Here is a 22,613-nt window from a genome sequence, read left to right on the forward strand (position 1 = left end):
GTTTGAAGCTGTCAAACACTGACAGTCTTACTTCTAACCCGAGTCCTTCTCCACAGACTCAGTTAGAAATCTCACCGGCACAGAAAGCTGAAGGCTGTCACTTTTGACAGTTCGCAGCCATTCTGCTTTCTGTGCCGGTGAGATGAGGGACTCCCGGAACCTAAAGGAAGGGAGGCTGAAAAGGTAAGAAAAGGTCATTTAAACCACTTTAATCACTTTACACACACCAAACACACTTACCTTTGCACTCGTGCACACATCACTCACCTGAACACCGACATCTCGACCCCTCCAAGCCATTCAACCCGACGGCCCGACTCCTCTAACTTGGCGTGGTTTGGAGCCGTCGGGAATCCCACACTTCAACCTTCAAAATAGGGATTAGGCTAAAAACTGCCTGTAAACTACCTGTTAACAGGCAGTTAATTGGCACTAATCCCTTCCTGCCTCGGGTAGGCGGGTCCCTGTGCAGGGCGGGTACCCGCCTCCTTTGAAACTGTCATGGAGGCGGGTTTGGGTGCGGGATGGGGTCGGGACCCCCGAATTCATGACTTTAACCCCCCACACGCCTCCAATCCCGACTCTACGGCCCAATGAAAATCCTGCCCATAGAGTCATAACGGCACAGAAGGAGGCCATTCGGCCCATCGACTTCGTGCCGGCTCTCTGTACCGCGATCCAGTCAGTCCCATTCCCCCGCTCTCTCCCCGTAGCCCTGCAAGTTTATTTCCCTCAAGTGCCTATCCAGTCTCCCCTTGAAAACATTGAGTGACCTAAGCACATTAACTCCCAGGTCCCTCTGTCCCTGCACGCTTTAAAACTGTGCCATTAAGTGTATATTGCCTCTCCCTGGTCCTTCTGCCAGAATGCATCACTTCACACTTCTCTGTATTAAATTCCATCTGCCACTTGTCTGCCCATTCTGCTAGCCTTTCTATGTCCTGTTGCAGTCGATTGATATCATCCTCACTGTTTGCCACACCCCCAAGTTTGGTGCCATCGGCAAATTTAGGAATTCTACGCTGTATTGCAATATCCAGGTCATTTATATATATCAAAAAAAGCACTGGCCCCAGCACTGGCCCTTGGGGAACACCACTGTCTACCATCCTCCAGTCTGAACAACAGCCATTTACCACAACTCGCTGTTTTCTGTCCTTAAGCCAATTCCTTATCCAAGCTGCCACTGACCCACCTATTACATGAGCCTCAATTTTGTTAACTAGCCTTCCATGTGGTATTCAATAAGATCACGGTTGATCTTCGACCTCAACTCCACTTTCCCGCCCGATCCCCGTATCCCTCGATTCCCCAAGAGTCCAAAAATCTATCGATCTCGGCCTTGAATATACTCAACGACTGAGCCTCCACAGCCCTCTGGGGCAGAGAATTCCAAAGATTCACCGCCCTCTGAGTGAAGAAATTCCTCCCCATCTCAGTCCTAAATGGCCGACCCCTTATCCTGAGACTGTGACCCCTGGTTCTAGACTCTCCAGCCAGGGGGAAACAGCCTCTCAGCATCTACCCTGTCAATCCCCCTCAGAATCTTATATGTTTCAATATTCAATATTTATCCCTGAACAAACAAGCTTGAAAAGTCTCTCCCTACATTACAACAGCGATGACACCTCAAAAGTGCATCATTGGCTGTGAAGCACTTTGGGACATCCTGAGGTCGTGATGTGAAGGAATAAACTATATACAGGAAACTTTTTTTTATCCGGCACCGACGGGACCGACGTGGTGCCGGTTCATCAAAAATTCCGGATAACCGAACGCTATAGTAAAAGATACGGAGAGCTGAGAGCTCCGTATAAAGCAACAAACCCTGTTGCTTAGCAACAGCTTCAGAACAATGGGCACAAGTTCCAAGCGTCTCTGTAGCTTAGCAACAGCTGCAGCCACACCCTTGCACAGCAACAAATGGAGTAAAAAAAGTAATAAAAGTTACCTGAACCTACTCCTGAATTTTGCCGGTTAACCGAGATTTCCGGTTATTTAGGTGCCGGTAAATCGAAAGTTTCCTGTAACCTTTTTAGAAAAATACACTATCTTATGAAAGAATTCCGACCTTGTTGAGATAAGACAGTTGTTGATTGTGAATAAATAGCCTTATTAAAACAGAAGAATGGGTGGCTCCGAATGGGTGGCCCCGAATGGGTGGCCTTGTTGGAACAGAACAATGGTCAACCCTGGATAAATGATCTTGATTTAAACCTCTTAAAGATGACACATGAGATAAGGGACATCTGCCCTTCACACCTATATGGTAAACTCCCAATAACTGTTGCTGATGTGGCAGTAAGAATTGCAGAAGTCAGCAGAAAGCTGAATAGTGATAATTAACTTGGATCAGCAGAAACCTTATGAAGATACAACTGAAAAAGGGTATAAATATTGAAGTCTCAAATGAGATAACAGAGTCGCTTTAATCGGTCAAAGCAATTCTCGACTACAGAGGTGATCGGGGATGTACCTTGGGGATCGAAGGTAATTTGATATTGATGGATATCCTGTATAGAAAATTTTAAGACCTGTATTACTGTAGTGAAGTTAAGATTTAAAAGTACCCTGCGTTCTACCTGCCTTCCCAGCCGTGGTTCAGTGGGTAGCACTCTCACCTCTGAGTCAGGAGGTCGTGGGTTCGAGTCCCCACTCCAGAGACTTGAGCCCATAATCCAGGCCCGACACTCCCAGTGCCAGGAGTTGGGAGTGCCGCACTGTCAGAGGGACAGTACTGAGGGAGCGCCGCACTGTCGGAGGGGCAGTACTGAGGGAGCGCCGCACTGTCGGAGGGGCGGTACTGAGGGAGCGCCGCACTGTCGGAGGGGCAGTACTGTGGGAGCGCCGCACTGTCAGAGGGACAGTACTGAGGGAGCACCGCACTGTCGGAGGGGCAGTACTGAGGGAGCGCCGCACTGTCGGAGGGGCAGTACTGAGGGAGCGCCGCACTGTCGGAGGGGCAGTACTGAGGGAGCGCCGCACTGTCGGAGGGGCAGTACTGAGGGAGCGCCGCACTGTCGGAGGGGCAGTACTGAGGGAGCGCTGCACTGTTGGAGGGGCAGTACTGAGGGAGTGCTGCACTGTTGGAGGGGCGGTACTGAGGGAGTGCCGCACTGTCGGAGGGGCAGTACTGAGGGAGCGCCGCACTGTCGGAGGGGTGGTACTGAGGGAGCACCGCACTGTGGGAGGGGCGGTACTGAGGGAGCGCCGCACTGTCGGAGGGGCGGTACTGAGGGAGCGCCGCAATGTCGGAGGGGCAGTACTGAGGGAGCGCCGCACTGTCGGAGGGGTGGTACTGAGGGAGCACCGCACTGTGGGAGGGGCGGTACTGAGGGAGCACCGCACTGTTGGAGGGGCAGTACTGAGGGAGCGCCGCACTGTTGGAGGGCAGTACTGAGGGAGCGCCGCACTGTCGGAGGGGCAGTACTGAGGGAGCGCCGCACTGTCGGAGGGGCAGTACTGAGGGAGCGCCGCACTGTTGGAGGGCAGTACTGAGGGAGTGCCGCACTGTCGGAGGTGCCGTCTTTCAGATGAGACATTAAACCGAGGCCCCGTCTGCCCTCTCAGGTGGATGTAAAAGATCCCACGGCCACTATTGGAAGAAGAGCGGGGGGGGGAGTTCTCCCCGGTGTCCTGGGGCCAATACTTAACCCTTAATCCAAATCACTAAAAACAGATGATCTGGTCATTATCACATTGCTGTTTGTGGGAGCTTGCTGTGCGCACATTGGCTGCCGCGTTTCCTACATTACAACAGTGACCACACTTCAAAAAAAGTACTTCATTGGCTGTAAAGCGCTTTGGGACGTCCTGAAAGGCGCAGGAGAAATGCAAGTCCTTTCAGTCCGTAAGGGGGACCCCGAGCTTCTGGTGGCCTGTCACTTTAATTCCCCGCACCACTCCCGCACCGACCTCTCCGTCCTCGGCCTCGTGCTTTGTTCCACCGAAGCTCAGCGTAAGCTCGAGGAACAGCACCTCATCTTCCGATTAGGCACTTTACAGCCTTCCGGACTCAACATCGAGTTCAACAATTTCAGACCCTAACCTCTGGCCCCCTATATTTTCAGATGGCTGGTGTTGATGATTCTGCCGTTCCCATTCACACCTCCTCTAGAGCCATCTTTTGTTTCTTTACTTGTCCCATTACCATCTCCTTTTGCCTCGCACCATCATCCCTTTCGTCTCTTAATCTCTCCTGCCTTCCACCCTATCACAGACCTTCCCTTTTGTTCTTTCCTCCCCTCCCCGCCCTCCCTGCCCCCACACTTGCTTAAAAACTTGTCCCATCTCCAACTTTTTCCAGTTCTGACGAAGGGTCATTGACCTGAAACGTTAACTCTGTTTCTCTCTCCGCAGATGCTGCCTGACCTGCTGAGTGTTCCCAGCAATTTTCATCTTATATTTCAAGTCTTTCTTTACTCTGTGGTTTATGAGGATTCTCCGGCATTCCCAGGTCGGAAGGCTCGGCTGCCGAGGAGATGGAACGCCTGTCAAAGCGAATCCCACGCACGATCCGTACACTTACCACGTCCAGGAGCTGCAGCAGGCTGATGGAGAAGGAGACGACAAGCGGGAGGGAGTCATTTTCCACCGGCCGTTCCAGGGGATTGTAATTCTTCATCAGCTCGCGGTATAACTTCCGCTGATAGTTACCCTGGAGGGACACTGGGAGGGGGAGTAACACACAGTGTTAGTGCTTCACACTTCAGCCTAGATACAGAGTGAAGCTCCCTCTACACTGTCCCTTCAAACACTCCCAGGGCAGGTACAGCATGGGTTAGATACAGAGTAAAGCTCCCTCTACACTGTCCCATCAAACACTCCCAGGGCAGGTACAGCATGGGTTAGATACAGAGTAAAGCTCCCTCTACACTGTCCCATCAAACACTTCCAGGGCAGGTACAGCATGGGTTAGATACAGAGTAAAGCTCCCTCTACACTGTCCCATCAACTGTCCCAGGGCAGGTACAGTACGGGTTAGATACGGAGTAAAGCTCCCTCTACACTGTCCCATCAAACACTCCCAGGGTAGGTACAGCACGGGTTAGATACAGAGTAAAGCTCCCTCTAAAGTGTCCCATCAAACACTCCCAGGGCAGGTACAGCATGGGTTAGATACAGAGTAAAGCTCCCTCTACACTGTCCCATGAAACACTCCCAGGGCAGGTACAGCACGGGTTAGATACAGAGTAAAGCCCCCTCTACACTGTCCCCATCAAACACTCCCAGGGCAGGTACAGCACGGGTTAGATACAGAGTAAAGCTCCCTCCACACTGTCCCATCAAACACTCCCAGGGCAGGTACAGCACGGGTTAGATACAGAGTAAAGCCCCGTCTACGCTGTCCCCATCAAACACTCCCAGGGCAGGTACAGCACGGGTTGGATACAGAGTAAAGCTCCCTCTACACTGTCCCATCAAACACTCGCAGGGCAGGTACAGCACGGGTTAGATACAGAGTAAAGCTCCCTCCACACTGTCCATCAAACACTCCCAGGGCAGGTACAGCACGGGTTAGATTCAGAGTAAAGCTCCCTCTACACTGTGTCCATCAAACACACCCAGGGCAGGTACAGCACGGGTTAGATACAGAGTAAAGCTCCCTCTACACTGCCCCCATCAAACACTCCCAGGGCAGGTACAACACAGGTTAGATACAGAGTAAAGCTCCCTCTACACTGTCCCATCAAACACTCCCAGGGCAGGTACAGCACGGGTTAGATACAGAGTAAAGCTCCCTCTACACTGCCCCATCAAACACTCCCAGGGCAGGTACAGCACGGGTTAGATACAGAGTAAAGCTCCCTCTACACTGTCCAATCAAGCACTCCCAGGGCAGGTACAGCACGGGTTAGATACAGAGTAAAGCTCCCTCTACACTGTCCCATCAAACACTCCCAGGGCAGGTACAGCACGGGTTAGATACAGAGTAAAGCTCCCTCTACACTGTCCCATCAAACACTCCCAGGGCAGGTACAGCACGGTTTAGATACAGAGTAAAGCTCCCTCTACACTGTCCCATCAAGCACTCCCAGGGTAGGTACAGCATGGGTTAGATACAGAGTAAAGCTCCCTCTACACTGTCCCATCAAACACTCCCAGGGCAGGGACAGCACAGGTTAGATACAGAGTAAAGCTCCCTCTACACTGTCCCATCAAACACTCCCAGGGCAGGTACAGCACGGGTTAGATACAGAGTAAAGCTCCCTCTACACTGTCCCATCAAACAATCCCAGGGCAGGTACAGCACGGGTTAGATGCAGAGTAAAGCTCCCTCTACACTGTCCCATCAAACTCTCCCAGGGCAGGTACAGCACGGGTTAGATACAGAGTAAAGCTCCCTCTACACTGTCCCATCAAGCACTCCCAGGGCAGGGACAGCACAGGTTAGGTACAGAGTAAAGCTCCCTCTACACTGTCCCATCAAACACTCCCAGGGCAGGTACAGCATGGGTTAGATACAGAGTAAAGCTCCCTCTACACTGCCCCATCAAACACTCCCAGGGCAGGTACAGCACGGGTTAGATACAGAGTAAAGCTCCCTCTACACTGTCCAATCAAGCACTCCCAGGGCAGGTACAGCACGGGTTAGATACAGAGTAAAGCTCCCTCTACACTGTCCCATCAAACACTCCCAGGGCAGGTACAGCACGGGTTAGATACAGAGTAAAACTGCCTCTACACTGTCCCATCAAACGCTCCCAGGGCAGGTACAGCACGGGTTGGATACAGAGTAAAGCTCCCTCTACACTGTCCCATCAAACACTCCCAGGGCAGGTACAATACGGGTTAGATACAGAGTAAAGCTCCCTCTACACTGTCCCATCAAACACTCGCAGGGCAGGTACAGCACGGGTTAGATACAGAGTAAAGCTCCCTCTACACTGGCCCCATCAAACACTCCCAGGGCAGGTACAGCACGGGTTAGATACAGAGTAAAGCTCCCTCTACACTGTCCCATCAAACTCTCCCAGGGCAGGTACAGCACGGGTTAGATACAGCGTAAAGCTCCCTCTACACTGTCCCATCAAACTCTCCCAGGGCAGGTACAACACGGGTTAGATACAGAGTAAAGCTCCCTCTACACTGTCCCATCAAACTCTCCCAGGGCAGGTACAGCACGGGTTAGATACAGCGTAAAGCTCCCTCTACACTGTCCCATCAAACTCTCCCAGGGCAGGTACAGCACAGGTTAGATACAGAGTAAAGCTTCCTATACACTGTCCCATCAAACCCTGTCTCCTGATACCCCGAACCTCCTGAGAAGGATAAAGAGAGAGGGAGCGGGAAAGGGAGAGGGAGAGAAGGAGAAAGGGAGAGCGAGACTGGGAGAAGGACAGGGAGAAGCAGAGTGGGAAAGGGAGAGGAACAGGGAGGAGGAGAGGGAGAGTGGGAGTGGGGGAGAAAGAGGGAGGGAGCAAGTGTTTTGATTTCTTTTTGGGTTCAATAAAGACTCATTGCTGAAAGAGAATGTTGTTTAATCTAAAGTCTTGTTCAAGACTTTCTACAGCTTTTTCCAGAACACACTATGCTGTGATGCATCTAGAATGAAACTGAAAGTAAAACTCCTCTGGACTGCTTGTCTCTCACATGACCTCTGCTGGTCAGGCACAAGTAATCAAAAACACAGACAAATTTGCTGTAAGGCATAAGTAATCAAACACAGACAAATATCATCACTATTTGCTGATATCCTTACATCTCCCTTTCTTAAAACAAAAGTATTTTACTTTTAACTAACAACATTTAATGAACTTACATCATCATTATCATGATCAAGGTTTTTTACCCTTGCTTTGTGTGATCACATGAAATATGTCAATACTCTAGAACTTGAAGAAAGAATAAGATAACATTACTTCCTTCTTTAACAATAGTCCTTAAATTTGCTCAATGCGTCTCTCAGGAGGCTTCACGTGTCTTGAGGATTTTCTGATTGATTGTCCTTGAATCTGAGTTGTTGCCTCAGATGATTGGTTCTCAGCTGTGTGATCAGGTTGTTCACCAGTATCAGTCTCTTGACCTGCTGTGGCTGGTCCCATGAGAAGATCTTGACGATTTCTTCTCAGAACAGCACCCTAATCTGTCTGAATGGTGTATGATCTTGGTTGAACTTCACTCAGGACAGTTCCCTTCTGAGTCCATGTGTTTGTTTTGTCTTTCAACCTTACTTGGTCACCAGTGTGGAGTTCAGGTAGGTTTTGTGTTCCTCTGTCATAGTAGTACTTTTGCTTTTCTTTCTGTTGCTCTTTGAACTTCCTCACTTTCTCCCCCTCTTTTGTTTTCAGGAGGTTCTCCGGGATGGGTAGGTTTGACCTTAGCCGACGTCCCATCAGGAGTTGGGCTGGTGACATACCACACTTGAGCGGCGTTGTGCGGTATACAAGCATGCTTTGGTAGAAGTCAGTTCCACTGTCTTTTGCCTTGTACATCAGTCTTTTCACTGTCTGGACCGATTTTTCCACTAGTCCATTGGACTGTGGATAGTGAGGACTTGACGTTGTGTGGACAAAGTCCCACTCTTTGGCAAAGTGTCGGAAATTTGCATTGTTAAACTGGGGTCCGTTGTCTGTGAAGACCTCGCTTGCCACGCCATGTCTGGAGAATATGGCTTTCATACTTCTTATCACAGCTTCTGCAGTGGTGGTGTACAGTCTACAAACCTCTGGATACAGGGAGTAATAGTCTGTGACGACAAGATAGTCCTTCCCTTGACATACGAATAGGTCAGCGCCTACCTTCTGGTAAGGTCTGTCTGGTGCTGGATGTGGCTTTAGTGGTTCTACCGGATTGCTTGCTCGATATTTCAGGCATATTGTGCAGTTTGACACCTCATTTGTCACATCTTGGTTAATTCGTGGCCAGTACATCACCTCTCGTGCTCTTTTCTTACACTTTTCGATTCCCAGATGTCCTCCATGGATCTTTTTTAGCATCTCTCTTCTCAGACTCTTTGGGATAACTATTTTACTTCCTTTGTAGATGATGTCTTCGACCACTGATAGTTCCGCCCTGCAGTTCCAGTACTCTGCTATATCAGGTGAGCAGTCTTGCTTCATGTTGGGCCATCCATCCAAGATGCTTTTTCTCAGTCGTCTCATTGTTTCATCTTTGTTTGTCTCAGTCTTTATGAGCTCCATTTTTGCATCTGCTATGGGCAGTGCACTTGTGATCATGTCCACGTAGGCGTTCACTTTTTCATCCATTGTGGTGTTTGCGGGCTCACTTGGGTCAACAGCTCTGGACAACGTGTCTGCTGTATACATCAGCTTACCCGGTGTGTACGCAACATTCAGTTCATCATAGACTGTCTCTCTTTCACTTTCCACAACGAGGACTCTCTTTACCAGGTTCAGTCTCTCACAGGCTTTTAAACCTAGTATGGCTTGCACATCCTTTGGCACCACGATTAATGTTAGCGTGTGCTCTCTGTCCTTGTGTGTTACTTTGACAATGCATTTTCCTTTCACTGGTATATCAGTACCTGAGTATCCGGTCACTTTCACTTGTATTCCATGTAACTTTGGTCTGGGTCTAATTCTCTTAAAATCGGTCTCTGATATCACATTAACTTGTGCTCCAGTATCCAATTTAAATGGAATGTGTATGTCGTTCACTTTTAGTGTCAACATCCAGTCTCTTTCTTCTCTTTTGTTTTCAGACACAACATCTACATAGAATTCCTCTATCTCGCTTGCATCTACTGCATGGACCTTGCTTTGTTGCGCTTGGTTCTTGCAGCAACGGGCATAATGGTTGTTCTTGTTGCAACTATAACATGTTTTACCATATGCTGGACACTTTCTTGGTGGATGCTGTGTACCGCATCGACTACATGACTTCCGATTGTCTCTTTCATTTTCGTTTGCTGGCCACGTCTCTTTTTTCATATTGGCGCTCTCTTTGTTAAACAGTTTGTATCCGTGCTTTCTCACTGCATCCACGTTGCAGCTACTGTCACTGAACAGCTCCTTTGCCTGCAACTTCACAGTCTCTGTAGCCCTACACAGTGCTATGGCTTTTCCCAGGTCTACATCTTGCTCTCTTAGCAGCCTTTCCCTTAGATCATTATATGGAATACCACACACCAGTCTGTCTTTTATCAGCGAGTCTGTCAGTCCCCCAAATTCACACGATTTGCTCCGGTTTCTCAGTTCAGTCACATACTGATCAATAGTCTCGCCGATTTTCTGTGCACATGTGAAAAATTTGTGCCGCTCAAAGGTCACGTTGCGTTTAGGTATGCAGTAGGCCTCAAACTGTTCCATTATTTTATCTAGCTTCATTTTGTCTCCATCAACAGCAAATATGAAATTATTATATACCTCCAGCGCTGCATCACCCACTACATGTAAAAACACGGGCGATTTCTGTTTATTACTTTTATCGTCAGCTCCGATTGCTGATAAATACAACCCTACACGTTGTGTGAATCTCCTCCAATTTTCAGCCACATTACCGGTCAATTGAAGCGTCGCCGGTGGGTGTAAACCTTCCATTTTTTCACTTCGTTAGCTATTCTCTAATGGTAAGCAACGATGTTCTCTTCTGGCTTGCTAATATGTGGAGAGCTGATTTCGCTTACTTGCCACAACTGCTTTCACTGTCCCATCAAGTTGCTAACTTCAGATTTTTTCTCTTTCAGCCACTTCTGACATCATGTGTTGATTTCTTTTTGGGTTCAATAAAGACTCATTTCTGAAAGAGAATGTTGTTTAATCTAAAGTCTTGTTCAAGACTTTCTACAGCTTTTTACAGAACACACTATGCTGTGATGCATCTAGAATGAAACTGAAAGTAAAACTCCTCTGGACTGCTTGTCTCTCACATGACCTCTGCTGGTCAGGCACAAGCAATCAAAAACACAGACAAATATGCTGTAAGGCATAAGTAATCAAACACAGACAAATATCATCACTATTTGCTGATATCCTTACAGCAAGTAGGAAAGGGAAAGCGAGCGAGTGAGCGGAGGAAAGAGAGGGAAACCGAAACAGCGACAGAAAGAAAGAGGGGGAGAGGGAGAATGAGGAAAGTAAACGGGAATTAGAAAGAGAGGCAGGGAGAAAGAACAGGACAGGAAAAAATTAAAAAACAGAAATACAGAAAGAGAGAGAGGGGTAAAGAAAGAACCATAGTGAGAGACTGAGAGAGAGGGAGAGGGAAAGTGAGAGAGGGAGAGAGAGAGAGAGAGGAAAGGAAGAGTTATACAGAGGGACATGGAGAGCTAGAGAGAGAGAGAGGGAAGGGAAACTGAGAGGGAGAGAGAGAGAAAGAGAAAGGGAAACTGAGAGAGGGAGCGAGAGAGAGAAAGGGAAACTGAGAGAGGGAGAGAGAGGGGGGAGAGAAAGGAAGTCATACAGAGAGACATGGAGAGCTAGAGCGAGAGAGAGAAAGAGAAAGGGAAACAGAGAGGGAGAGAGAGAGAGAAAGGGAAACTGAGAGAGGGAGGGAGAGAGAGAGAAACTGAGAGGGAGGGAGAGAGAGAGAAACTGAGAGGGAGAGAGAGAGAGAAAGGGAAACTGAGAGAGGGAGAGCTAGAGAGAGCGAAAGGAAGAGTCATACAGTGAGACATGGAGAGCTAGAGAGAGAGAGAGAAAGGGAAACAGAGAGGGAGAGAGAGAGAAAGGAGTGTGGAGACGGGGCAAGAGGGAGATACAGGAAGGAAAGGGGGAGAGTGTGGGAGGGAGAGCTAGAGATTGGGGGGGTGTAATAGTTGGCTGGGACAGGTGCCACATTTCCCCGAATAGCTCTAAGTTGAATGAGGATTTGGAAGGTCCTGTGAGTCAGTCCCAGGGAGGCTGAGCCTCGATCACTGCCGCCTGGCACCGACCCCCCTCGCCTCCGCTCCGCGTTCCCTCTCTCCTTTGCCTTGTCGCCCTTCCGATGTGCATTCATCAATCTTCTGACGCACAAGCCCACGGCTTGGAGCATTAAAGTCTGATTACCTTGGATCTGGAAGGCGATTCCCAGGAGCCACAGGCAGTCTCTGACACTCATCGTGATCCCCGCTGGATGCCTTCCTCCCTCTCGATGTGCTGGCTGATCTCTGCCTTAATCCCTTCTGTTCAGAATCGATTCCTTCTCTCTCTTTTCTTCCTGCCTTGTCAGAGTCTCGCCTTTTGACAGCGACAGATGAATATCAGTAGCTGGGAGGGAGGCTGCCCCCAGACCAGCCAAAGCACCGTGCGGCTCTTGACTGAAGGATGGTTTGACACAGCCCATTACCTCCTGAGAATGAACAGGGGGCAGTTTATCCGTAACTTCATCTGCGGCACTCAACTCCCCTCCCCGGCTGACAGGGGCAGTGGGCAATTAGCCAGGGTGACCCTGGGCGGGGGGGGGGGTGCAATTCTCAGGGACCTGTCTCCAGTCAGGGGAAGCGGGGAAGGGAAGGAGGGAGGGAGGAAGAACTGAAGGAAAGAAAGGCAGAGAGAGAGAGATAGAAAGAGAGAGAGAATGAAAGAGAGGGAAAGAGAGAAAAAGAAAGATAGAAAGATAGAAAGAGAGAAAGAGAGAAAGGAAGAAAGGAAGAAAGCAGGCCCATGGGACCACCGCCACCTCCAAGTTCCCCTCCGAGTCACACACACCATCCTGACTTGGAAATATATCGGCTGTTCCTTCATCGCCGCTGGGTCAAAATCCTGGAACTCCCTCCCTAACAGCACTGTGGGAGCACCTTCACCACACGGACTGCAGCGGTTCAAGAAGGCGGCTCACCACCACCTTCTCAAGGGGCAATTAGGGGATGGGCAATAAATGGTGGGCTTGTCAGCGATGCCCACATCCCATAAACGAATAAAAAAAGAGAGAAAGAAGGAAGGAAGGAAGGACTTCATATACTTTTTGAAGTGTGGTCACTGTTGTAATGTAGGAAACGCAGCAGCCAATTTACGCACTGCAAGATCCCACAAACAGCAATGTGATAATGGCCAGGGCCAAGGGAGGGGGGTGGGGCGAAAACTGACCGTAGGACATCAAGAACTTGGAGAAGGGTGCGGAGGAGGTTTGCTGGAATGGTCCCAGGGATGAGGGATGATGTGGAGAGACTGGAGAAGCTGGGCTTGTTCTCCTCAGAGCAGAGAAGGTTAAGGGGAGATTTAATCGAGGCGTTCAAAATATGAAGGCCTAGAAATTCAGTGGGCTGCGCCACCCGTTAGCACCTTAAGAGGGCGCTAAGTGGGTCGGAAGCCACTGGCCACGCCTCCCGCTAAATTTAGCGGGACGCTAATGGTGGCGCTAGCCGTTAGTGCTGCGCTGCTACCGATGATGTCATCGGTGTGCGCAGCGCCCCACTACCGCCCCAATCGTGAAATTTAGTTGCGCCCCCTGTTTTAATGCCGGTCGCTATTTGCGACCGGTTTAGGGGGGTCTACCTGCGGCGGTAGAGGCGCTGAGGTGCGGGGCGGCCATTTTTTTGCTGGCCGCCTGCGAGCACCTCTCCGCGCCGCTGTCCCCAGCCTCCTGAAGCCCCCCCCCCCGCCCCGCGGAGTGCCGGCTGTGTTCCAAGAGCCCGGCACTTCTCCTCGGTGCCGGGCTCTTTTGCCGGCACTCGCGATCTTCGATTGTGCTGCAGCAGGCCCCTCCCCTTTAAGAAGGGGAGGAAGGCCTGCAGTACCGCAGCGCGCCGTGCCGCAGCGTGTGGCGCTGCGGCACGTTGCGCAGCGATATTGAGTTGCAGCCCCCCAAGAGGGATGCGGGGCGCCTCCAGTAGCGCCGCGCTTCCCTCTGGGGCGCGCAAAGTCAATTTCTGGCGGGCGGCCGCGACTACTTCCGGGCGTTACTTTTAGCGCCCTGGCGAGGCTGGTGCCCCCACTGAATTTCTAGGCCAAAGGGTTTTGTTGGAGTAAATAAAGAGAAACTGTTTCCAGTGGCAGGAGGGTCGGTAACCAGGGGACACAGATTGAAGATAATCGGCAAAAGAACCAGAGGGGGAGATGAGGAGAATGTTTTTTACGCAGCGAGTTGTTGTGATCTGGAATGCGCTGCTTGAAAGGGCGGTGGAAGCAGATTCAATAGTGACTTTCAAAAGGGAATTGGAGAAATACTTATGGGGGAAAAATGTGCAGGGCTGTGGGGAGAGAGCAGGGGGGAGTGGGACTAATTGGAGAGCTCGTTCAAAGAGCCGGCACAGGCACGATGGGCCGAACGGTCTCCTCCTGTGCTGTGAGATTCTAAGATTCTATGAAAGATAGACATTAATCTGAACTGCTGCAGTCAGTCGACATCTACTGTCAAATTTTATTGCACAATATGTATGGACAGCGTGAGTTATGTTGACAGTACAGTGGTAAGCAGAAACCTCAACTGATGCTGTGTCGCGGTGCTGTCTGATATATTTACTGTAAAGAAAGATTCGCATTTCTCCAGCGCCTTTCACCACCTCAGGACGTCCCAAAGCACTTAACAGCCAATGAAGTACTTTTTGAAGTGTAGTCACTGTTGTAATGTAGGAAACGAAGCAGCTAATTTGCGCACAGCAAGCTCCCACAAACAGCAATGTGATAATGACCAGATCATCTGTTTTTAGGATAACTATCGGCCCCAGGGCACCGGGGAGAACTCCCCCTGCTCTTCTTCCAACAGTGGCCGTGGGATCTTTTATGTCAACCTGAGAGAGCCGAGGGGGCCTCGGTTTAACGTCTCATCTGAAAGACGGCACCTCCGATAGTGCCGCACTCCCTCAGTACTGCCCCTCCGACAGTGCGGCGCTCCCTCAGTAACGCCCCTCCGACAGTGCGGCGCTCCCTCAGTACTGCCCCTCCGACAGTGCGGCGCTCCCTCAGTACCGCCCCTCCGACAGTGCGGCGCTCCCTCAGTACCGCCCCTCCGACAGTGCAGCGCTCCCTCAGTACTGCCCCTCCGACAGTGCGGCGCTCCCTCAGTACTGCCCCTCCGACAGTGCGGCGCTCCCTCAGTACTGCCCCTCCGACAGTGCGGCGCTCCCTCAGTACTGCCCCTCCGACAGTGCGGCGCTCCCTCAGTACTGCCCCTCCGACAGTGCGGCGTTCCCTCAGTACTGCCCCTCCGACAGTGCGGCGCTCCCTCAGTACTGCCCCTCCCACAGTACGGCGTTCCCTCAGTACTGCCCCTCCGTCAGTGCGGCGCTCCCTCAGTACCGCCCCTCCGACAGTGCGGTGCTCCCTCAGTGCTGCCCCTCCGACAGTGCGGCGCTCCCTCAGTACTGCCCCTCCGACAGTGCGGCGCTCCCTCAGTACCGCCCCTCCGACAGTGCGGCGCTCCCTCAGTACTGCCCCTCCGACAGTGCGGCGCTCCCTCAGTACCGCCCCTCCGACAGTGCGGCGCTCTCTCAGTACCGCCCCTCCGACAGTGCGGCGCTCCCGCAGTGCAGCATTGGGTTTATCGGCCTGGATTATGGGCTCGAGTCTCTGGAGCGGGGGCTGGAACCAACGATCTTCTGAATCAGAGGCGAGAGTGTGCGATACCCACTGAACCACGGCTGACACCGATCTTCAGAATTTTCAGTCTCATTTTCAAATCCTTGCAGGGCCTCGCTCCTCCCTTTCTCTCAGCTACTCTCCACTGACTCTGGTCTCTTGTGTGTCCTCCCCTGCCCCCTCCAACAGCCCAGCCTTCAGCTACCCTGGTCCCTGGAACAGTATCTCTCTCTCCAAACCCCTCCCGCTTGTTACCGCTCTCTCCCTGCCCCACAACCCTCCGAGATCTCTGCGCTCCTCCAATTCTGGCCTCTTGAGCATCCCCCGATTTCCATCGCTCCACCATTGGCGGCCGTGCCTTCAGCCGCCTGGGCCCCGAGCTCTGGAATTCCCTCCCTAAACCTCTCCGCCTCTCTCTCCTCCTTTAAGACGCTCCTTAAAACTGACCTCTTTGACCCAGCTTTCGGTCACCTGTCCTAATATCTCCTTATGTGGCTCGGTGTCAAATTTGTGTCCGATAATCGCTCCTGTGAAGCGCCCTGGGACGTTTTACTAGGTTGAAGGCGCTATATAAAGGCAGGTTGTTGTTGCTGCCTGGGTATTATGACATACTGACCACACAGCATGGATAATCCGCCCCATAGATCCCTCTCAAACTTCTGCTCTCCCCGAGGGAGTGGTTGTTCTTGGATAGTCTAGGTGTCTGAAGAGCAGGAAACCCACCCTCGTCCTGAAGAAGCTGCAAGCCTCGCTGCGGAGAACCCCACACAGGCAGAGTGTCCGTCTCTTTCGGTGGGTGCACGCTCCCTGTAGGGGCGTTCCCTGCTCGCTCCAGCCCAGGGAGATTAGGCACAGGACGGCGAGGGTCAAGGCTTTGGGGGCCTCAAGTTTGACCAGCTGTTTCCCAGCCTGGGGAACTGGTAACCCTTCCAGCTCATTGTCCGCCTCGGGCGGCCTTACCCCACCAGCTTGCAGCGTTGGCTGAAAGTGAAGGCCTCTGTCTCCACCCTCGGATACAGGCCAACCCCCCCCCTGGCTGCTCCGTCACGGACGGCACACGCTGGAGTATTCTGGGGCCTTGCCCGGTTCAGCCGGATCTGCCGGAGAGAGAATGCCAGGCCTGGCCACTCTTTGTACTCCCGCCTGCTGGCTTCTATACAATAGAGAGTGAACACCTCCTTCACCCACAGCTCTCGGAGGGCTCTGCATGCTGAGTCTTTGAGTATATTCAAGGCTGAGATCAATAGATTTTTGGACTCTAGGGGAATCAATGGAGATCGGGCGGGAAAGTGGAGTTGAGGTCGATGATCAGCCATGATTTTATTGAATGGCGGAGCAGGCTCGAGGGGCCGAATGGCCGACTCCTGCTCCTAATTCTTATGTTCTTATGATTAGGCCCAGGGTCACCAGTAGGCCCACGATTAGCGACTAGGCCTAGAGTAGGCTCCGTCTCAGTGCAAGGGTTAGGCCCAAGCTCAAAACTAGACCCAGGAACAGATGTGGGCCCAAGCTTAGGCTCAGTGCTCACATTAGGCCCAGGCTTATCACTAGGCCTAGGCCCAGCCATAGCACCAGCATTAGGCCCAGGCTTAACACTAAGCCTAGGCCCAGCCATAGCACCAGCATTAGGCCCAGGCTTATCACTAGGCCTAAGCCCAGCCATAGCACCAGCATTAGGCCCAGGCTTATCACTAGGCCTAGGCCCAGCCACCAGCATTAGGCCCAGGCTTATCACTAGGCCCAGCCATAGAACCAGCATTAGGCCCAGGCTTGTCACCAGGCCTAGGCCCAGCCATAGCACCAGCATTAGGCCCAGGCTTATCACTAGGCCTAGGCCCAGCCTTAGCACCAGCATTAGGCCCAGGCTTATCACTAGGCCTAGGCCAAGCCACCAGCATTAGGCCCAGGCTTATCACTAGGCCCAGCCATAGAACCAGCATTAGGCCCAGGCTTATCACCAGGCCTAGGCCCAGCCATAGCACCAGCATTAGCCCTAGGTTAACACTAGGCCTAGGCCCAGCCATAGCAACAGCATTAGGCCCAGGCTTATCACTAGGCTTAAGCCCAGCCATAGCACCAGCATTAGGCCCAGGCTTATCACTAGGCCTAGGCCCAGCCATAGCAACAGCATTAGGCCCAGGCTTATCACTAGGCCTAAGCCCAGCCATAGCAACAGCATTAGGGCCAGGCTTATCACTAGGCCTAAGCCCAGCCATAGCACCAGCATTAGGCCCAGGCTTATCACTAGGCCTACGCCCAGCCATAGCACCAGCATTAGGCCCAGGCTTATCACTAGGCCTAGGCCCAGCCATAGAACCAGCATTAGGCCCAGGCTTATCACCAGGCCTAGGCCCAGCCATAGCACCAGCATTAGACCCAGGCTTATCACTAGGCCTAGCCATAGCACCAGCATTAGGCCCAGGCTTATCACTAGGCCTAGGCCCAGCCACCAGCATTAGGCCCAGGCTTATCACTAGGCCCAGCCATAGAACCAGCATTAGGCCCAGGCTTATCATCAGGCCTAGGCCCAGCCATAGCACCAGCATTAGGCCTAGGTTAACACTAGGCCTAGGCCCAGCCATAGCAACAGCATTAGGCCCAGGCTTATCACTAGGCCTAAGCCCAGCCATAGCAACAGCTTTAGGCCCAGGCTTATCACTAGGCCTAAGCCCAGCCATAGCACCAGCATTAGGCCCAGGCTTATCACTAGGCCTAGGCCCAGCCTTAGCACCAGCATTAGGCCCAGGCTTATCACTAGGCCTAGGCCCAGCCTTAGCACCAGCATTAGGCCCAGGCTTATCACTAGGCCTAGGCCCAGCCATAGCACCAGCATTAGGCCCAGGCTTATCACTAGGCCTAGCCATAGCACCAGCATTAGGCCCAGGCTTATCACTAGGCCTAGGCCCAGCCATAGCACCAGCATTAGGCCCAGGCTTATCACTAGGCCTAGGCCCAGCCATAGCACCAGCATTAGGCCCAGGCTTATCACTAGGCCTAGGCCCAGCCATAGCAACAGCATTAGGCCCAGGCTTATCACTAGGCCCAAGAATAGACTCGGCACTATAATTGGGCCAGCACTACACCCAGGCCTAGCAACACACCTAGGCCCGACACCAGGCCTAGGCCTGTGAGCACACTGCCAACCCGCCTGTCCAGCTGTGGGACCGGGGCACGCAGTTGGTCAGGGGAGGACAGAAAGGAAACTAAAATCGCGCCCAAATTTGGGGACAGGGTGCTAAGGAGCAGGAACATCTTGCCTCAATTAATTGCTTCTATTTATTGCAGGCGTGTTAAATCAGGCGAATGGCAAAGATTGAGGGGCCCCAGCCAGGAGATAATAAATTGACTGAACTGAACTGCTTGATCAGAGGCCACACTGGGCGAGCCATAAAACAACCGGAGCAGAGAAAGGGCTGACTTGGCAATTCATCCTCGCACAGGCTGCAGATAGCAAATTGGGAGGGGGAGGGGCGAGATACAGGGGGAGGGAGTGAGGGATGGCGGGAGAGAAATGAGAGGAGGGAGAGGAAGGAAGGCCGTGGGGTATTTTACGTCCATCTGAGGGCCAACGGGACCTCGGTTTAACGTCTCATCCAAAAGACGGCACCTCCGACAGTGCAGCGCTCCCTCAGTACTGTCCCTCCGACAGTGCGGCGCTCCCTCAGTACCGCCCCTCCGACAGTGCAGTGCTTCCTCAGCACCGCCCCTCTGACAGTGTGGCGCTCCCTCAGTACTGTCCCTCCGACAGTGCGGTGCTCCCTCAGCACTGCCCCTCCGACAGTGTAGCGCTCCCTCAGTACTGCCCCTCCGACAGTGCGGTGCTCCCTCAGTACTGCCCCTCCGACAGTGCGGCGCTCCCTCAGTACCGCCCCGCCAACAGTGCAGCGCTCCCTCAGTACTGCCCCTCCGACAGTGCGGCATTCCCTCAGTACTGCCCCTCTGACAGTGCGGCGCTCCCTCAGTACTACCCCTCCGACAGTGCGGCGCTCCCTCAGTACTGCCCCTCCGACAGTGCGGTGCTCCCTCAGTACCGCCCGTCCGACAGTGCGGCGCTCCCTCAGTACCGCCCCTCCGACAGTGCAGCGCTCCCTCAGTACTGCCCCTCCGACAGTGCGGCATTCCCTCAGTACTGCCCCTCTGACAGTGTGGCGCTCCCTCAGTACTGTCCCTCCGACAGTGCGGTGCTCCCTCAGCACTGCCCCTCCGACAGTGTAGCGCTCCCTCAGTACAGCCCCTCCGACAGTGCGGTGCTCCCTCAGTACTGCCCCTCCGACAGTGTAGCGCTCCCTCAGTACTGCCCCTCCGACAGTGCGGTGCTCCCTCAGTACTGCCCCTCCGACAGTGCGGCGCTCCCTCAGTACCGCCCCGCCAACAGTGCAGCGCTCCCTCAGTACTGCCCCTCCGACAGTGCGGCATTCCCTCAGTACTGCCCCTCTGACAGTGCGGCGCTCCCTCAGTACTACCCCTCCGACAGTGCGGCGCTCCCTCAGTACTGCCCCTCCGACAGTGCGGTGCTCCCTCAGTACCGCCCGTCCGACAGTGCGGCGCTCCCTCAGTACCGCCCCTCCGACAGTGCGGCGCTCCCTCAGTACCGCCCCTCCGACAGTGCGGCGCTCCCTCAGTACCGCCCCTCCGACAGTGCGGTGCTCTCTCAGTACTGCCCCTCCGACAGTGCGGCGCTCCCTCAGTACTGCCCCTCTGACAGTGCAGCGCTCCCTCAGTACTGCCCCTCCGACAGTGCGGCGCTCCCTCAGTACCGCCCCTCCGACAGTGCGGCGCTCCCTCAGTACTGCCCCTCTGACAGTGCAGCGCTCCCTCAGTACTGCCCCTCCGACAGTGCGGTGCTCCCTCAGTACTGCCCCTCTGACAGTGCAGCGCTCCCTCACTACCGCCCCGCCAACAGTGCAGCGCTCCCTCAGTACTGCCCCTCCGACAGTGCGGCATTCCCTCAGTACTGCCCCTCTGACAGTGCGGCGCTCCCTCAGTACTGCCCCTCTGACAGTGCGGCGCTCCCTCAGTACTGCCCCTCCGACAGTGCGGCGCTCCCTCAGTACTCCCCCTCCGACAGTGCGGCGCTCCCTCAGCACTGCCCCTCCGACATTGCGGTTCTCCCTCAGTACTGCCCCTCCGACAGTGCGGCGCTCCCTCAGTACTGCCCCTCTGACAGTGCAGCGCTCCCTCAGTACTGCCCCTCCGACAGTGCGGCGCTCCCTCAGTACCGCCCCGCCAACAGTGCAGCGCTCCCTCAGTACTGCCCCTCCGACAGTGCGGCATTCCCTCAGTACTGCCCCTCTGACAGTGCGGCGCTCCCTCAGTACTGCCCCTCTGACAGTGCGGCGCTCCCTCAGTACCGCCCCTCCGACAGTGCAGCGCTGCCTCAGTACCGCCCCTCCGACAGTGCGGTGCTCTCTCAGTACTGCCCCTCCGACAGTGCGGCGCTCCCTCAGTACTGCCCCTCTGACAGTGCAGCGCTCCCTCAGTACTGCCCCTCCGACAGTGCGGCGCTCCCTCAGTACCGCCCCTCCGACAGTGCGGCGCTCCCTCAGTACCGCCCCTCCGACAGTGCGGCGCTCCCTCAGTACTGCCCCTCTGACAGTGCAGCACTCCCTCAGTACTGCCCCTCCGACAGTGCGGTGCTCCCTCAGTACTGCCCCTCTGACAGTGCGGCGCTCCCTCAGTACCGCCCCGCCAACAGTGCAGCGCTCCCTCAGTACTGCCCCTCCGACAGTGCGGCATTCCCTCAGTACTGCCCCTCTGACAGTGCGGCGCTCCCTCAGTACTGCCCCTCTGACAGTGCGGCGCTCCCTCAGTACCGCCCCTCCGACAGTGCAGCGCTCCCTCAGTACCGCCCCTCCGACAGTGCGGTGCTCTCTCAGTACTGCCCCTCCGACAGTGCGGCGCTCCCTCAGTACTGCCCCTCTGACAGTGCAGCGCTCCCTCAGTACCGCCCCTCCGACAGTGCGGCGCTCCCTCAGTACCGCCCCTCCGACAGTGCGGCGCTCCCTCAGTACCGCCCCTCCGACAGTGCGGCGCTCCCTCAGTACCGCCCCTCCGACAGTGCGGCGCTCCCTCAGTACCGCCCCTCCGACAGTGCGGCGCTCCCTCAGTACCGCCCCTCCGACAGTGCGGTGCTCCCTCAGTACCACCCCTCCGACAGTGCGGCGCTCCCTCAGTACTGCCCCTCTGACAGTGCAGCGCTCCCTCAGTACTGCCCCTCTGACAGTGCGGCGCTCCCTCAGTACCGCCCCGCCAACAGTGCAGCGCTCCCTCAGTACTGCCCCTCCGACAGTGCGGCATTCCCTCAGTACTGCCCTCTGACAGTGCGGCGCTCCCTCAGTACTGCCCCTCTGACAGTGCGGCGCTCCCTCAGTACCGCCCCTCCGACAGTGCAGCGCTCCCTCAGTACCGCCCCTCCGACAGTGCGGTGCTCTCTCAGTGCTGCCCCTCCGACAGTGCGGCGCTCCCTCAGTACTGCCCCTCTGACAGTGCAACGCTCCCTCAGTACTGCCCCTCCGACAGTGCGGCGCTCCCTCAGTACCGCCCCTCCGACAGTGCGGCGCTCCCTCAGTACCGCCCCTCCGACAGTGCGGCGCTCCCTCAGTACCGCCCCTCCGACAGTGCGGCGCTCCCTCAGTACTGCCCCTCTGACAGTGCAGCACTCCCTCAGTACTGCCCCTCCGACAGTGCGGTGCTCCCTCAGTACTGCCCCTCTGACAGTGCGGCGCTCCCTCAGTACCGCCCCGCCAACAGTGCAGCGCTCCCTCAGTACTGCCCCTCCGACAGTGCGGCATTCCCTCAGTACTGCCCCTCTGACAGTGCGGCGCTCCCTCAGTACTGCCCCTCTGACAGTGCGGCGCTCCCTCAGTACCGCCCCTCCGACAGTGCAGCGCTCCCTCAGTACTGCCCCTCCGACAGTGCGGCATTCCCTCAGTACTGCCCCTCTGACAGTGCGGCGCTCCCTCAGTACTGCCCCTCTGACAGTGCGGCGCTCCCTCAGTACCGCCCCTCCGACAGTGCAGCGCTCCCTCAGTACCGCCCCTCCGACAGTGCGGTGCTCTCTCAGTGCTGCCCCTCCGACAGTGCGGCGCTCCCTCAGTACTGCCCCTCTGACAGTGCAACGCTCCCTCAGTACTGCCCCTCCGACAGTGCGGCGCTCCCTCAGTACCGCCCCTGCGACAGTTCGGCGCTCCCTCAGTACCGCCCCTCCGACAG

The 22,613-nt window shown here is 54.4% G+C and overlaps 1 protein-coding gene across 1 annotated transcript in view; it reads right to left on the bottom strand.

The window, feature by feature from the left end:
* LOC147086592 (neuronal acetylcholine receptor subunit alpha-7-like) overlaps positions 1 to 12,375 on the bottom strand; it is a 67,168-nt gene extending 54,793 nt beyond the window's left edge. Inside the window, exons 1-2 of the mRNA XM_085978367.1 lie at positions 11,952 to 12,375; positions 4,529 to 4,668 (exon numbers count right to left, since the gene is read on the bottom strand). Of these exons, the coding sequence (XP_085834493.1) occupies positions 4,529 to 4,668; positions 11,952 to 12,003 (192 nt within the window). The 5' untranslated portion in view covers positions 12,004 to 12,375. The remainder of the gene's footprint in view (positions 1 to 4,528; positions 4,669 to 11,951) is intronic.
* Positions 12,376 to 22,613: the final 10,238 nt, after the last annotated feature.

The sequence above is a fragment of the Somniosus microcephalus genome, unplaced genomic scaffold (assembly GCF_052327205.1).
Source record: "Somniosus microcephalus isolate GS21.2 unplaced genomic scaffold, FLI_Smic_1.0 unresolved_chr7, whole genome shotgun sequence".
Lineage (NCBI taxonomy): Eukaryota > Metazoa > Chordata > Chondrichthyes > Squaliformes > Somniosidae > Somniosus > Somniosus microcephalus.